We start from the raw sequence: 17,114 nt of genomic DNA on the forward strand, positions 1-17,114 counted from the left end.
AGAATCTCAGGCATTGAAGATTCAATAGAAGAAATAGATTCATTGGTCAAAGAAAATGTCAAATTATCTGAAAAATGCTTAATGCAGAACATCCAGGAGATCTGGGACACCATGAGAAGACCAAATCTAAGAATAATAGGGGTTGAAGAAGGAGAAGAATTCCAGCTCAAGGGCACAGAAAGTATATTCAACAAAATCATAGAAGAAAACTTTCCCAATCTAAAGAAGGACATGCCTATGAAGGTACAAGAAGCTTGCAGAACACCAAATAGACTGGACCAGAAAAAAAGTCCCCTTACCACATAATAATCAAAACACTAATCATACAGAATAAAAAAGTATTATTAAGAGCTGCAGAGGAAAATGACCAAGTAACATATAAAGGTAGACCTATCAGAATTATACCCGACTTCTCAATGGGGATTGTAAAAGCTAAAAGGTCCTGAACAGAAGTTTTGTAGACACTAAGAGATCATGGATGCCAGTCCAGACTACTGTGCCCAGTAAAATTTTCAATCACCATAGATGGAGAAAACAAGATAGTTCATGACAAAACCAGATTTAAACAATACCTATCCATAAATCCAGCCCTACAGAAAGTACGAGAAGGAAAAATCCAACCCAGGAAAGTTAGTTGCACCCATGAAACACAGGTAATAGATAATCTCACACCACCAAAACCAAATTAAGGGAAAAACACACAAACCACCACTACCACCAACAAAACCAAAAATATAACAGGAATTAATAATCACAGGTCGTAACTATCCATTAATATCAATGGTCTCAATTCACCTATAAAAAGACACAGGCTAACAGAACAGATTCACAAACAAGATCCATCCTTCTTCTCCATACAAGAAACACACCTTAACTTCAAAGACAGGCATTACGTCAGAGTAAAGGGTTATGAAAAAATTTCCAATCAAATGAACCTAAAAAGAAGCTTGTGTACCTATCCTAATTTCTAACAAAATAGGCTTCAAACTAAAATTAATCCAAAGAGATGAAGAAGGACATTTCATATTCATCACTGGAAAAATCCATCAAGGTGAAGTTTCAGTTCTGAACAGTTATGCCCTAAATACAAGGGCACCTACATTTGTAAAAGAAACATTACTAAAACTTAAAACACACATCAAACCCAACACATTGATAGTGTGGGACTTCAATACTCCACTCTCATCAGTGACAGATTGGTCAGACAGAAACTTAACAGAGAAAAAAGGGAACTAACAGGTGCTATGACTCAAATGGACTTAACGTATATCTACAGAATGTTTCACCCAAACACAAAAGAATATATCTTCTCAGCACCTCATGGAACCTTCTCTACAATTGACCACATACTTGGTCACTAAGCAAATCTTAACAAATACAAAAAAATTGAATAACACCTTGTATCTTATTGGATCGCAATGGATTAAGGTTATAATTCAACAACAACACAAACTACAGAAAGCCTACAAACTCATGGAAACTGAACAACTCTTAACTGAATTACTAGTGGGTCGAGGAAGAAATAAACAAAGAAAGACTTCCTAGATTTTAGTGAGAAGGAATGCATAATATATCCAAACTTAGGGGGCACACTGAAAGTAGTACTAAAGGAAAGTTCATAGCACTAAATGCCTACATAAAGAATTTGAAGAAATCTCACACTAGGGACTTAACAGCATTCATGAAAGCTCTAGAATAAAAAAAAAAGCAAACTCATCCAGGAGGAGTGAGGACAGGAAATAATCAAACTCAGGAAAATAGAAACAAAGAGAACAATACAAAGAATCAACGAAACAAAGAGTTGGTTCTTTGAGAAAATCAACAAGATAGACAAGCCTTTATCAAAACTAACCAAAAGGCAGAGAAAGAACATCCAAATTAACAAAATCAGAAATGAAAAGGGAGACATAACAACAGACACGGAGGAACACCAGAGAATCATTAGATCATACTTCAAAAAACCTGTACTCCACAAAACTGGAAAATCTAAAAGAAATGGACAATTTTTTGGATAGGTACAACATACCCAAATTAAATCAAGATCAAATAAACTATTTGAATAAACCCATAAACTCTAAGGAAATAGAAGTAGTCATTAAAAGTTTCCCAACCAAAAAAGCCCAGGGCCAGATGGTTTCAGTGCAGATTTCTACCAGAATTTCAAAAAAGAGCTAATACCAATACTCCTCAAATTGTTCCACACAATAGAAACAGCAGGAACATTTGCAAACTTTTTCTATGGGGCTATAGTTACCCAGATATCCAAACCACACACAAAAAATCATCCACCATTATAAAGTAGTCTTTATCCCATAGATGCAGGTTGGTTCAACATATAAAAATCTGTCAATGTAATCCACCATATAAACAACCTGAAAGAAAAAAAAAACATGATCATCCCATTAGATGATGAAAAAGCCTTTGAGAAAATCTAATACCCCTTCATAATAATAATCTTGGAGAGATCAGGGATATAAGGAACATAATAAAAGCAATATATAGCAAACCAACAGCCAACATCAAATTAAATGGAGAGAAACTCAAAGTAGTTCCACTAAAATCAGGAACAAGACAAGGCTGCCCACTCTCTCCATATCTATTCAATATAGTACTTCAAGGTCTAGCAAGAGCAATAAGACAGCACAAGGAGATCAAGGGAATACAAATTGGAAAGGAAGAAGTCAAACTTTTGCTATTTGTGGATGATATGATTCTATACATAAGTGACCCCCAAAAATTCTACTAGGTTACTCCTACAGCTAGCTGATAAACATCTTCAATAATGTGGCAGAATACGTTTAACTAAAAAACTTAGTAGTCCTCTTGTATACAAATGATAAAAGGCTGAGAAAGAAATCAGAGAAACAAGACCCTTCACAAAAACCTCAAATAATATAAAATATCTTGGAGTAAATCTAACCAAACAAGTGAAAGACCTGTATGACAAGAACTTTAAGTCTTTGAAGAAAAAACTGAAGAAGATATGAGAAAATGGAAAGATCTCCCATGTTCATAGATAGGTAGGATTAACATAGTAAAAATGGCAACCTTACCAAAATCAATCTACAGATTCAACACAATTCTTAACAAATCCCAACACAATTTTTCACAGACCTTGTAAGAACAATACTCAACTTCATATGGAAAAACAAAAAAAATCCAGGATAAGTAAAACAATCCTGTATAATAAAGCAACTTCTGGAGGCATCTCCATCCCTGACCTCAAGCTCTGCTATAGAGCTACAGTAATAAAAACAGCTCGGTATTGGCATAAAAAACCAACACATGGATCAATGGAATCGAATTGAAGACCTTGACGTAAATCCACACACCTATCAACACCTGATTTTTGACAAAGAAACCAAAACTGCACAATGGAAAAAAAGAAAGCATCTTCAACAAATGGTGCTGGCATAACTGGATGTCAACATATAGAAGATTGCAAATACATCCATATCTATCATCATATACAAAACTCAAGTCCAAGTGGATCAAAGACCATGACATAAATCCAGTTACACTGAACCTGATAGAAGAGAAAGCAGGAAATAGCCTTGAACACATTAGCACAGGAGCCCACTTCCTAAATATAACACCAGTAGCACAGACACTAAGATAGACAATAAATGGGACCTCTTGAAACTGAAAAGCTTCTATAAGGCAAAGAACGTGGTCAATGAGATAAAACAGCAGCCTACAGAGTGGTAAAAGACCTTCACCAATCCCACATCTGACAGAGGGCTGATCTCCAAAATATATAAAGAACTCAAGAAACTAGACACCCACAATACTAACTAATCCAATTAAAAAGTGAGGTATCATTCTCATGTGGTCTTTATTTACCATGGTCTCCTATTCCTTGTTCTCCCTCTCTGGTGTTGATCCAGGGACCCGCATGAGAATAGGAAGAAGCAAAGTGCTAGAGAGGCCCACAGAAATCCACAAAGATACCCCCACAACAGACTGCTGGCAATGGTCAAGAGACAGCCCGAACTGACCTACTCTGGTGATGGGATAGCCAAACACCCTAATTGTCGTGCTAGAAACCCCATCCAATGATGAGGGATCTGGATGCAGAGATCCATGGCTAGGCCCCGGGTGGAGCTCTGGGAGTCCAATTAGCGAGAAAGAGGAGGGTTTATATGAGCAAGAATTGTTGAGACCAAGGTTGGATAAAGCACAGGGACAAATAGCCAAACAAATGGAAACACATGAACTATGAAACAATGGCTGAGGGGTCCCCAACTGGATCAGGCCCTCTGAATGGGTGAGACAGTTGATTGGCTTGATCTGTTTGGGAGGCATCCAGGCAGTGGGACCAGGTCCTGTGCTCATTGCATGAGTTGGCTGTTTGAAACCTGGGGGCCTATGCAGGGTTGCTTGGCTCGGCCTGGGAGGAGGGGACTGGACCTGCTTGGACTGAGTCTACCAGGTTGATCTCAGTCCTCGGGGGAGGCTTTGCCCTGGAGGAGGTGGGAATAGGTGGTGGGCTGGGGGGAAGGGTGAGGGGGACGGGAGGGGGGAGAACAAGGGAATCCGTGGCTGATATGTAGAACTGAACTGTATTGCAAAATAAAAAAAAAAAGTGAGGTATCGATCTAAAGAGAATTCTCAACAGAACGATCTGAAATGGGTGAAAGACATTTAAGGAATTGCTCATCATCCTTAGTTATCAGGGAATGCAAATCAAAACAACTTTGAGATACCATCTTATACCTGTCAGAATGGTTAAGATCAAAAACACTGATAACAGGTTATGGTGGAGAGGATGTGGACTAATGGGAACACTCCTCCACTGTTGGTGGGAGTGCAAACTTGTACAGCTACTTTGGAAATCAATATGGTGGTTTCTCAGAAAAATGGGAATCAATCTATACCATTCCTGGGCATATATCCAAAGGATGCTCCATCATACCACAAGGATACTTGCTCAACTATGTTCATAGCAACATTATTCATAGCCAGAACCTGGAAACAACCTAGATGCCCCTCAAGTGAAGAATGGATAAGGAAAATGTGGTACATTTACATAATGGAGTATTACTCAGCTGTAAAAAACAAAGACCTTGTGAAATTTGCATGAAAAACGGATGGAACTAGAAAAAACCACTCTGATTGAGTAACCCAGACCCAGAAAGACAAGCATGGTATGTACTTACTCATAAGTGGGTGTTAGGAGTAAAGTACATGATAATTAACCTACAAGCAACACCCCCAGAGAGGATGGATAACAAAGAGATCCCAAAAAGTGATGCATGGATTTCCCCGGAAAGGGGAAATAGAAGAGATTTCTCGGGTAAACTGGGGTGGGGATGGGGCGATGGGGGATGGGAACTTGAAGGGGCAGGTTGAATGGGCTGGGCATGGGAGGCAGGTTGGGGGCAGTACAGAGGAGGGGGAGAGTAGCTAAAGAGAAGTGTTGATGGGGGGGCATTTCAGGAATCTACAAGGATAAGCCCAGCTAAGACTCCTAGCAATAGTGGAGAGGGTGCCTGAATTGGCCATCTCCTGTAATCAGACTGGTGACTATCCTGATTGTCATCAGAGAGCCTTTATCTAGTAAGTGATGGAAGCAGATGTAGAGATCCACAGATAAGCTCTGGGCTGAGCTCTGGGATTCCTGCTCTCTTGGGAGCAGGAGGAGAAATTGTAGGAGCCAGGATTGTCAAGGTCATGGTTGGGGAACCCACAGAGACAGCTGACTGAGCTCATGGGAGTTCATGGACCCTGGACCAATGGCTAGGGAGCCTGGACAGACCTAGGCCCTGGGTATGTGTGTGACAGCTGTGTAGCCTGGTCTGTTTGTAAGGCTCCTAGCAGTGAGATCAGGGCCTGTCCTTGGTGCTTAGCTGGCTTTTGGGAACCTGTTCCCCATGCTGGATTACCTTGCCCAGTCTTTATGCAGAGGGGAGGATCTTGGTTCTATTTCAATTTGATGTGTCATACTATGTTCAAGCTCATGGGAGGCTTGTCTCTTTCTGAATGGAGAAGGAGGAGGAGGAGTAGATGGGGAGGGTGGTAGATGGGAGTCAGGGGGAAGGGAATGGGAGGAGAAGAGGGAGAGGAAACTGTGGTCGGTATGTAAAATAAATGAAAAAATGTTAATTAAACAAAATGAAATTTAAAAAGAAGTATATTGTTTAAGGTTGAATTTCATGTATTAACTGCAAGTTTGGTTATAGTACTCCCCTACTATCCTCCACGGTTTCATTTCAAGATAAGCATGAAAAGAAGTATCTAGACTAGGTTCTGAGCTGGCCCAATCTAATACCCAGACAATGTGTCTTCCACTAATAAACCCCCAGAGCCAATAGGGCTAATGAAAGTGCCCTTTGACAAACCTCCTGAGTTTGCTGAGGTGCTTCAGAGTCACGGTGAGGTGTGGGTCGATCATCACGGTAGCCATGGAACCAGCCAGACACTGCCTTCTACTCTGAACCATCCCTTATATCCATCTTACAAATATCTTAAGAGTTTTTACTTAATAGCAGTAAAAATGACTGTAACAAAACTTTGACAAATACAGATAGTAATTCACAGCTGTAGGAGAGCTGAGGTGTAGATGTCAAAATTGGGGCAAGTGGAGCAAACAGCTTAGACATTTGTGTTCCAAGAAGCAGAATCAAACTCTTCCATTAGACACCTCAGATCCAATCCACAGAAAATTCATTCCACATATCATAAGGCTCAAGAAATGTCTCACAAAAACAGTTATCTGGTTTATATGAATTTGAAGGACTTGCCAGTACTTCATGTCTAAACTGGTAAGGTGATTTAATCTAAACTCCAATCTTGCCCTGTTGTTGATTTTTAAAATGCCAGACACTCAACAATCCTGACTAATACAAAGAATGTGGAAAGTATTAAGTAAGGATCAGAGATCCATGAATAAATTATTTATTCTAACTCACATGTGTCTACTAGCCTGGTGATAAATACACATACGCATGTGCAAACACACACACACACACACACACACACACACACACACACACACACACACACACAATATAGGCTGTGATGGGCTATGTGTAGCCCAATTGTAGGAGATGGAATAAGGCTCCAATTGTGGATAAGAATTTCCTGATATGTAATTGGATCTGTCTGTGAGGACTGATGTGGCCTCCCTCACATTCCACAGAGCACTGAATTTGAGGGTCAGACCCAGATTCCTGCTTAGAAATGTCTCATAAACATCTCTGGGGAACAGAATGCTATTTGTAAAGTTTTCCAATCACTGTGATGTAAACATTCTTCTCATGTCTGATTTGCAATGTCCATCCATCTTGATATCATCTGGTGCATAAAATTCCTGCAAGTTTAAAAAAAAATGGTTTCTGTAAACAGGTAGGGGCTGGTCCAACCTATCACTGTCAGGATTTTGTGGCTTCCTTCTTCACTTCTGTGTGGGGAACTGTAATGACTGCAATCCACTTGAAGCTTGGAGTGGGCATTATAGAGCCTGTCTACTTGTTCGATTTACAGTCTTGGTTCCTTGTGCTTTGCTTGCTTCTGTTGATTTGGAGAGCTATAGTCTCTGTAAAAAAGAAAATGTTTGCCCTATATGCATTTCTGTCTGCTATTCCATGTATACTTCTGCAAAGGCTCGTACTCTCCTGTGCCATGTACTACTAACATAAACTATGATGTCGAGTGGGTTCCCATTTTTCTACCCTGCAGCTATAACAGAATTGTTCTAACAATTTTCCTGCCTTTGGGCTCATGCCTTTGGTTCTGCCACTGACAAGTTGTGTGCCATTTGTCTAGAGATCACTTGCTTGTTTTTATCCTATCTGAAGAAAACAATGGTTTCTCATAGGGCTTCTGTATTAACTGAAGTAAGGTGTGGAACTGATTCATTGAAATTGCCCACCTATGAACAGTCCCTCAACATTAGTTTTGTTGACTGTAAGTACGAGATAGGTGCTAAAAGTCCTTCAAATGACTGTATCTTAACAGAGTGCAGGTTTATGGCTGCTATTCAGATGGCTAATCTCAATCATTGATTTAATTAGTTTTGGTAACCCTAGCCCAGGGAATTAATGAGGCACATGCTTAGGCATTTACAGTGAGGATTAACCAAAGGGATATGTCCTGAATGTGGGTGGTATTATCCTATGTGCTGGGATCTCAAACTGAATAACAAAGAGAAAACTAGATAACTACCAGAATTCATCTCTCTGCTTCTCAATCTGCCCAGAGAGCTGAGCAAACAGCCTCATGTTCCTGGCACCATGCTTGGCCAGGTGTGATGGACTGTAGGCAAACATACCTTACCTTCAGCTACGTCCTGCCAGGTGTTTCATAAGAGCAACGAGAAAATCAACAATGCAGCCATTTTTAGTGATGTTTTCAAAGAGGATGAGGAAGAGGCTTTAGAATGATGGTGGCACGGGGGTAGGGGGTGGGGGTGGGGAGGAAGATACAGAGAAAAAGCATGTGTGTGAGAGAAACAGATGAGAAATAGAGGGATGTAGAGAGGGAGAGAAGAACAGAAAGAGGAAGCGAAGAGCGGGAGAAGGAGCAGCAGCAGAAAGAGAAGAGGAAGGAAGCAGAAGTGGAGAGAAAGGGAGAGGAAATGGAGCTGAGAAATGCGCTTTGGCATTCTTCCTTAAGTGACAAGAAATACGATGATTCCTGCTTTTCAGTCCTTGTCCTACCGTATTGCTTGGCAGAGGAACCCTGCCACAAGGATTGGGACCTTTGCTCTAAATAAACTGCTGGGAAACGCTGTTCCTGCTTGGCATTCTGGAGTCATCCTGCGGCTTTTTAGCAATTGCACTGAAAAGACTCTACTCTGCAAATTTCATTAAGATTCATCAAGGACACCTTTTATAGATCATTAATGAAAGCATTGCAGAGAGCAGAGCCCAGTGTCAACTCTGGCATCTCCTCAGCTATTAAGGATCCCAAGAATAGACCCGGGGTATGTCAGAAGGGTCCATCTGGAGCCACTTTTCAATCTATGTAATAGAAACTATTATCTAAACCTATTTTAATTAATTGACTTTTATGAACAGACATGCATAAGATGGCACTGAATGCTTCATTAGAAATAAAGTTGCATTCAGCCCCTATCCCCCACCATTAACTACCTAAGTGCTTGTTTCTAAGTCAAGTGTTTTCAATGGAATGTGCTTGCTATGAAGTTATTTTGCCTGGGGCTTATTCTCATGTTATTCTTGGATATTTGCTGAATTTTTCCATTAATATCAGCTCTGCTATTATTTCAGGAATGGGTATGAGGTCTCCTAAGATATTCATTGATCTTTTATGTATTGATGGCAGATTCTGGGTGTTGGGAGCAATATATGTAGGCCTGAGAGGCAGAAAGCATATTGGTTATGACTATGAATGGCTCCAGATTGGCAGTCTTGTGCTGCCACTGACGGGTTGTGTGACTCTGAGTCATTATCTGACCACTGTGTGTACCATTTCCCTCACTTGCCAAGGGGAACTTCTTTCTGGGGCATCTGTTGGTTGGTATGAGGCCATTCAGCAGATCTAGCTGTCTGTGGCTGACACTGATTCTGACAGTAGCTCTGACTACCAGTGTATACTGTAGCCACACAGAGTGCGTCAATAGTTTACCTGCCACCCCCCACTTAACTCCTAGGGTTTTCATGAAGATGTAAGGGACTAATATACACAAAACCTTTTATTCAGTGCCCAATATATCCTAAGTGTTCAATAGACTCAAGTAACTGTCATTATTTTAAAGGCATTGGCTAGAAGGCATGATAAAGGAACAGCTTTTATAACTGTGTTAAGGGATATTTTCTACCACCCAACTCAGGCCCATCTGCAAGGGTCTATTAGAAGTATTTCTACGGTGCTGGACAAATGGCTCAGCAGTTAAGAGTGCATACATAGAAGACTCAAGATTAGTTCCCAGCCCCCATATTAGAACTGCCTATAATTCCAACTACTGAACACCTGACTACTTCTAGATGTCTTGAGTACCTTTACTCAAAGGAGCATATCCCCCACACATATAATTTAAAATAGAACAAATGTTAAAAGTGTTTCTGTCATGACAACATCACCTATTTACCTATTTGGGGTTTTAAAGAAACACGCCTATTGGAATCCATTGATCTCTATTTTGCATGGCAGGCCATGGGGTTCTAAGTTAAGCCACCATCTATGGCCACACATCTAGTAAGAGGCAGAGGTAGGGACAGATGGGGTCTGCTGCTGCAAATCCAGAACTATCTACCTCATGAAACATATACCCTGTAAATCACTTCTCTTTTAAGGAATATTCATCACAATCACATCTAGAAACAAACTGTACCTTTAAGGCAGTGGAATCCCAACCAAAATTCCCAGAATAATGTCAATTAAAATATAATTATAATATCATGACAGACATTTAAATATTGTCCCTTAGTTAACATCTGAGGTTCCAGCTTCTAGTATTTCCAGTCTTTTCTATTATTTCACAGCAATTTCCTATGTCAGGTTCTTCTTGCTCCTAAACTGGTAGAAAGGCATCTCTCAACGGTTTCCGTCACCCAGACTCAACTAGTGAGAAAGTTATTCATATCCACAGACACTTCTTGATGTCTGTTCTGGCTCTGTAATTTTTCCACAGTGCCTGTGACTTCACATTGCTTGCAGGATACAACCTAATGTCTTTTGTAGTAATTCCATTGTTGAGTTTAGAATGCTGGTGACCACTAAGGTCCTCTTCATTGCTTGACAGGCTCATCAATATATACATAACAATATAGGACATATATGCATATACACTCTCACATGTGAACATGCCACATGTGTGCATATGTCTATATACATACACATACATGACATACACATGCATACACATACATACAAACCTACAGCTTTTACCATTCTTGATGGTTATAATGGCTTATTCTTCGTGCCTCTGTCTCCAAAGAGGAGAAAATCTTTTTGATTTGTTTGTTTGTTTTGTTAAAAAGATCTACTATGCAGATACCTCATTAAAGGCAGATGAAAGAGGAAATTGTTTTTCTTAATTTTTTTCACCAGTCAAAATTTATAGTGACACATTTTGACTACATGTGTAAGAAAAAAGTGAGTATTATCTGCTAATAAAAATACAGGACCCCCAAAAAAATACAGGACCAATTTCCTTCTAAACATGAGTTTAGGGACAAATATCGGCCATACACTGAATGGATAGGGTCAACAGAAAGTTGAATTGGAGGTTGTTTTATGTGTACCAACTCCAGAAACCCATTTACTGGAGAATGTTTCAGAGAAGAGAACTACTTCTGAATGATACTCCTCCAAAATAATCCTGCATCAGGGACATAGTCTGGGGATACCGAGAACCCAAGAAGGCACTTCTAACCACATGTGCACACATCTCTCACCACCACTATCCCACCTTCTAGAGACACTGTGGGACACAGGGTGGCAGTCTTAGCTTGGGTAGATGGAGAGAACAGGTGGCAAGGTGGTTTAGATCAAGGGTACAAAGTCATAGTTCTCTCTTCAGTGGTTTCTAATAAGATTGCAAAGAGTTAGGGGAATTGGAACTGTGGAGCTCTTGCCTTCCTGGCTCTGAGCACTTGTTTTTGTTGTTATTATTATCATTATTATAATATTGTTTGTGTGTTATGTGTGAATGTAGGCACATAGTGCCACAGTGCATGTTTGGAGGTCGGATTACAGCTTCATGGAGCTGTGTCTCTCATTCATCTTTATGTGGGTTCTGGGAATTGAACTCAGATCACCACGCTTGCAAGATAACACCTTTAGCCACTGAGATATTTAGCCAGTTCTCCCCCAGTTACTTTTGTTTTGGCTCTTGCCTGCTGTGAATGTTTAAAATCAGTTTTACTAGATGTTATTTCTTTTTTTCATTAACAGACAATATTGTATGTACTTACTGTACACAACATTGCTTTTATGTACACATCATGGAATGTTTAAACCCAGATAACTGGCATGTTTTTTTCTTATGTAGTTTTCATTTTTGTCATAAGGAATCTTCTATAAGCATTTTTCAAGAATACAATGTATAATTGACTGCAGTCACAGTGATGCACAAGGCCTTTTAGGGTTATTCCTAAAGCTGAAAATTTCCACCCTTGAACTACAACTTTCCAACGGCTACTCTCTTCTCTGCTTCTGGGAAATCAGCTTGATCAGATAATGCATTAATGAAATCCTAAAGCATTTGTCTTTTGATTCCTGGGTTATTGCATCCAATATAATGTCTTCCAGACTTATCCATGTTGTTAAAAATTACAGAAGGTCCTTTTTTTTATAGCTGAATAGTCAATCTCTATTGGGACGAGTATTTTGAGGTAGAATAAAGCAAATGCATCGTGTGCAAGTGGTGGTTGGTAAAGAGTAATCATCTCTCTTTCTTTTTTTTTCCAGAGCTGAGGACCGAACCCAGGGCCTTGTGCTTGCTAGGCAAGCGCTCTACCACTGAGCTAAATCCCCAACCAGAGTAATCTCATCATAAAGCTAGTAACTTGGATTCTCTCTTACACACACTGAAGTGTGAATATTTTCAGCAGCCATCTCCCAGACTGAAATATTTGTCAGTAGGAGTGAGATTCTAGAAGCCTGAGCCAATTACAACAAAGGCTTGCCTAAATCCAGCATTCCTGTTCTTCCTCTGTGCCACGGTTTCTTGTTAACTGAAGAATTAATGCTGGACCTCAAGTCTCCTACGTTATAATCAAGGAGTTCTTTAGGTATTAATAGGCTCTGAGTCATGCAGTTAAAAAATATGCAACCAATGTGTCTTATCCTAAGGAAGTAGAAGTGGTACTTAATAAATGAGCGAAAGAAAATGCCCTTGAATCATTTGAAGTTATCTAAGTTTTTGCTTCTCATTGTCCAACTCCAAAGCTCCAGAAAGGCCTTAAATTGCCATTAAAAGGGCCAGGAACAAGGTTCTCTGAAGAAAGAGAAATGAGCATGACCTGAGGTTGCTCAGTTCTTTGGCAATGCCATCTCTACAGCATGTCTTCAGCTTAAGATCAAAATAGAAAGTCTCATGGAACGTCAGCAGTATTTTTTTAATGTTTGGTTGTGAGGCTTATGGAGGTATAAGTCACAGATTTTCAAAACCAATAGAGACTTTAGGGGTGTCTGGTCTGGCTTCTTCACTTTACAGTCAATTACCCCAAGTGGTCTTTGTCTAGTCATGCAGAGCAAAGGCTTAAAGAAAATACATGGGTGTCCAGGGTTTGGCACAAGGCTGACGTACAGAAGTGTTCCATAAACCTTTGCTTACACAGTTATTGGCTGGCTGACAGGATAAGCATCATATACCTGCTTGGTTGTGGAGATCTCTGCTTCCCTAGGTGTCTGTCCCATTGCCTCTCTTAAGACCTATTAAAACATCAGAATTGGTCTTTGTTTTCAGGCCCCAAATCTCAAGTCTCCAAATGAACAGCTAGTCCAACTTAAAGGAAACTTGGGTTGAAGCCTATAGGCTCATCTTTCCAATCTTTCAGGGTGGGAACTTTTGCAGAACAGAAGACAGGGAACAAACAAAGTTGACATCTGTAGCCTCTCTGCCTACCTGGAACAGTGGAGACTCCAGTTTCTATCATGAATCTCATAGCAAAATACTATACACCGTTATTTTACCTCACGACCCCTCGATCCCTGTTCTCAACATTATGGGCAAACTTAAAAAGTTCCTTAAAATTGATCATAATCCCTGTTAAACTCTTGAGTTGATATCAAAGACTGTTTGGAGGGAAGGTAGATGGGATTAAAAATCAAGTGGCAATTTTATAATTTTCGTTATTTGAACAAAGATCGTCTTTTATTTTTAATTATGTGTATATGTGTGTATATGTCTGTGACCATGTCTGTGTCAGTGTGTATACTCGTGTGTTGGGGGTGGCGTGGTGCCAGTGCCTGCAGAGGCCAGGAGAGGTTATCCTCTGGAGTTGGAGCTACAGGTGGTTGTGAGAAGCCCAACGTGAGTGCCATGAAAACTGACCTCTGATCCTCTGCAAAAATAGTTTGCATTCATAACCATGGAGCCATCTCTCCAGCCCTTCATACAATTTTCTTACAGTGTGATACATGGCATGGAAGGTAAGCTACTGCCATGATGACCATGTGGTTTCTGCTGATGGAAAAATATTGAAGAGATTTAGAAGGATTCTAGTTTCTTTACTTCTCACTGGCATAGTGATACGGTAGCTTTCATGGAGTCCTGGATGTATATAGGATTCTTCTGCAGAATTTTTATGAATCTACCTCTATCACTGAGCTGGTCATCCTAGGAGATAGGGCAGTGAACTATGGCAGGGTCAGTAAGCATGGCCAGATATTAGAATGATATTGGATGTGGCACCAAAAGAGAACCAAGGTATCTAGAATTTCTTGACTCCTGATCCTCAAACTCCTTCCCTTTAAAACAAAAGAGTGAAAATATAACACTGCCCAGGAAAGGAAGGAATCGTAGATTTGGCCTGAAGTCACTTAGACCCAAGACTTCTGTGTCTGTCTCCCCTGATTGTCCACCGCCTTGTGCCCCAGCACCTGGTCTTGTAGGCTCCTTTAACTCTTTGTTGGAAGATGTGTTCTGCCAGTTGCATGTGCTAGTCCCTGATTTGCAGAGTCCAGCAGAAATGCCTGCAGCCTACCAAGAGAACAGAGGCCATATTTGTCATTTAACTGTCTTCCAAAAGTAATGCCCTCATCACCAGGAGCTTATCAAAGCATTTTTTTTTTTTTAAATGCCTTTTCTTCCAGGGAAATTTCTTGCCAGCTTTTGGGAGAATATGGATTTGTTATCCCCTTCCTTTGGGAAGGTAGAGTTGTCTATGGAATCTCTTATATTAATCCAGGTGGGTCTTCCCAGTGAAAAGTTCTAAGCTTTGGAGTTACATTTTGACAAACTCTCTTTATACTGGTTTTGCTTGGTGTACTCTAATTCTACCTTGAAAGCCCTATCTCTCTAAATGCAGTGGTTTTTCCAGACTTGCTGTACTACATTTCATTGGAGCATTTGGGTGTCATTCAAATACACACACACACACACACACACACACACACACACACACACACACACACACACACACGTCCCCTCTTTCTTTCTTTCCAATGTTGTGCAAGAATATAGTATCTAGAGGCTCTGTAACCATCTTAGAATTTTGACAAGGATAAACTTTTGTCCCAAAGCCATACAGTTTAATTCTACAGTCCTCAAATCCCCAAACTCCTTCCCTTAACTAGAACTCTGGACAAGTGTGTTGACAAAAGCTAAAAGAACTTGCAGCCCGCACAAGAAACCAATGTTTGTTGACCTGAAGATACATTTGCATCAAGGTCCTGTGGGCTCTGGCATACACCCGTTGATATACCGTCACCACTCTTTTTACTCCAGGCCTCAGTGGTTGCAGCACATCCTGATTTGTATATTCATCTGTCTCCTTTTCAGAGCTCCCCACTCTACCTCCAGCATCCTGCTGATGTCTATGCAGAATATATTTCAAGCAACAGCTCATACATCTCCACCCTGGGCATCTCCATGATAGCAGATGAATTAACTAGTCTTCCTTTTAACCTCCCCAAATCCTGTGTTTTATTCAGAGTTTATTGTACTGCAGTAAAATTGTGTGTGCATTGCCTATCTCCCCCGCTCTGCTCTCTGAAGAGGATTTACTCATCTTTTCAACCTTACTGTATCCCCATGAGAACATCTGTGATCAGAGTTCCTACGTAACTGACTGAATGTGAAATGTTACCATAACATCAGGAGACCAGCAGATCCATTATCTTCTATGGGAGAATCAACAGATATTCAGGTTTTGTGAAATAAGGTAAGCTTTTAACCACACTCTAAAATTTTCAGCAAAGGATAAATGGGGCCGCATGTCTTCTCACGCACAGTGAGACCTCAAGCACCACAGAGGAGATTACAAGTTACCTTATGGTTTTGATCATGCTGAGGCCCATTTCAACACAGCAATGGGCATGATCCTGGCGGGGCTCAGGCAGTCCAGACACACAGTAGTAGCAGTCCCCGAGGATTTTAATTCGAAGACAGTGATGCTCCTAAAAGAAACAGAGTGGTAGGGAAAGGACTGTGTCATCAGGAGGACCAGTTCTTCAGAAAGCTCAAGGACAGATGCAAGTGATGTCAAGTATCTGTACTTGAGAGTCAGGAATCCCCCACCTTTGGAACATCCTTCTGCTGTTCCTATAGTTTATATCTGAAATGGTCTGCAAAGCCCTGGGCTTAGGCCACAGCTTGGTGCTTTTGTGCGGTGGTGGGAACTTGAAGAGGTACAGGGTAGTGGAATGGTCTTCTAGTCCCTAGGTAGGTGTACTCTTGATGTGGGACCACACTACCATGACCTCTTTCTGCTTCCCAGCCACCATGAGGTTAGTGGTTTGCTATGCCACCACAGACCAAAGCAGTAGGACAAGCAATTATTGTTTGAAACTCAAAACTGTGGCAAAATAAATATTTTCCTTATAAAGTAATCAATCACCACAGGTATTGTGTTATAGTAAGGGAACACTGACTGACACTATTTCTAGGGACTTATGACTTCATGGGTAGGAGGATCACCTTTGAAAGCAGGATCTCGGAGCTAAAGAGAGGAGGTGTAAACAGAAAGGGCCCCACTGAGCTGGAAGCTCAGTAGACACTTAAAATACCAAGAGGAAGCATGCTGATTTCCTAATCTAAGCATTTTGGTAACCATTGAATACTATTTAAATACCATCAGGTAGAATAAGGACTTAAACCACCTCTGATGCTTATCTGACTAAGTCAGATTTCCAGAACCTTTCTAACCTCCCAAGTAGGCACAGAGGCATCCTGTAAGATTCAGTGCCATGCACACTCCCTGATCCCAGGTAATTTTAGGAGTTTATGGTTCTTGTCTATTGGTTGTTCAATGTAGTTACTTTTTCATTAGAGAGCTATTGATGAAGTCTGATCAGTAAGAGGGGATGAGGATCTTCAATTTCTTCTTGAATCTCTAGAATATCGAGAATGAACTTAGAGATTACCTTGCCCACTGATGCTGGTATCTAGGCCTATGAGCCCACAGGACCATTATTCAAAGACATCAAAGGGCTTGGGAGATTGTCACAGGGCACATTTTCCCAACAAAATTTGTCAAGGA

General features: G+C 40.6%; 1 protein-coding gene across 3 annotated transcripts in view; it reads right to left on the bottom strand.

Annotated features, from left to right (window-relative positions):
• The window catches only part of Adcy8 (adenylate cyclase 8), a 225,049-nt gene that overhangs the window by 100,598 nt on the left and 107,337 nt on the right, over positions 1-17,114 (bottom strand). For all 3 annotated transcript variants that reach the window (XM_052747909.1, XM_052747908.1, XM_052747907.1), the window contains exon 5: positions 15,905-16,032. In XM_052747909.1, the coding sequence (XP_052603869.1) occupies positions 15,905-16,032 (128 nt within the window). The remainder of the gene's footprint in view (positions 1-15,904; positions 16,033-17,114) is intronic.

This window comes from Peromyscus californicus, unplaced genomic scaffold (genome assembly GCF_007827085.1).
Source record: "Peromyscus californicus insignis strain IS unplaced genomic scaffold, ASM782708v3 Scaffold_20__1_contigs__length_68692818, whole genome shotgun sequence".
Taxonomy (NCBI): domain Eukaryota; kingdom Metazoa; phylum Chordata; class Mammalia; order Rodentia; family Cricetidae; genus Peromyscus; species Peromyscus californicus.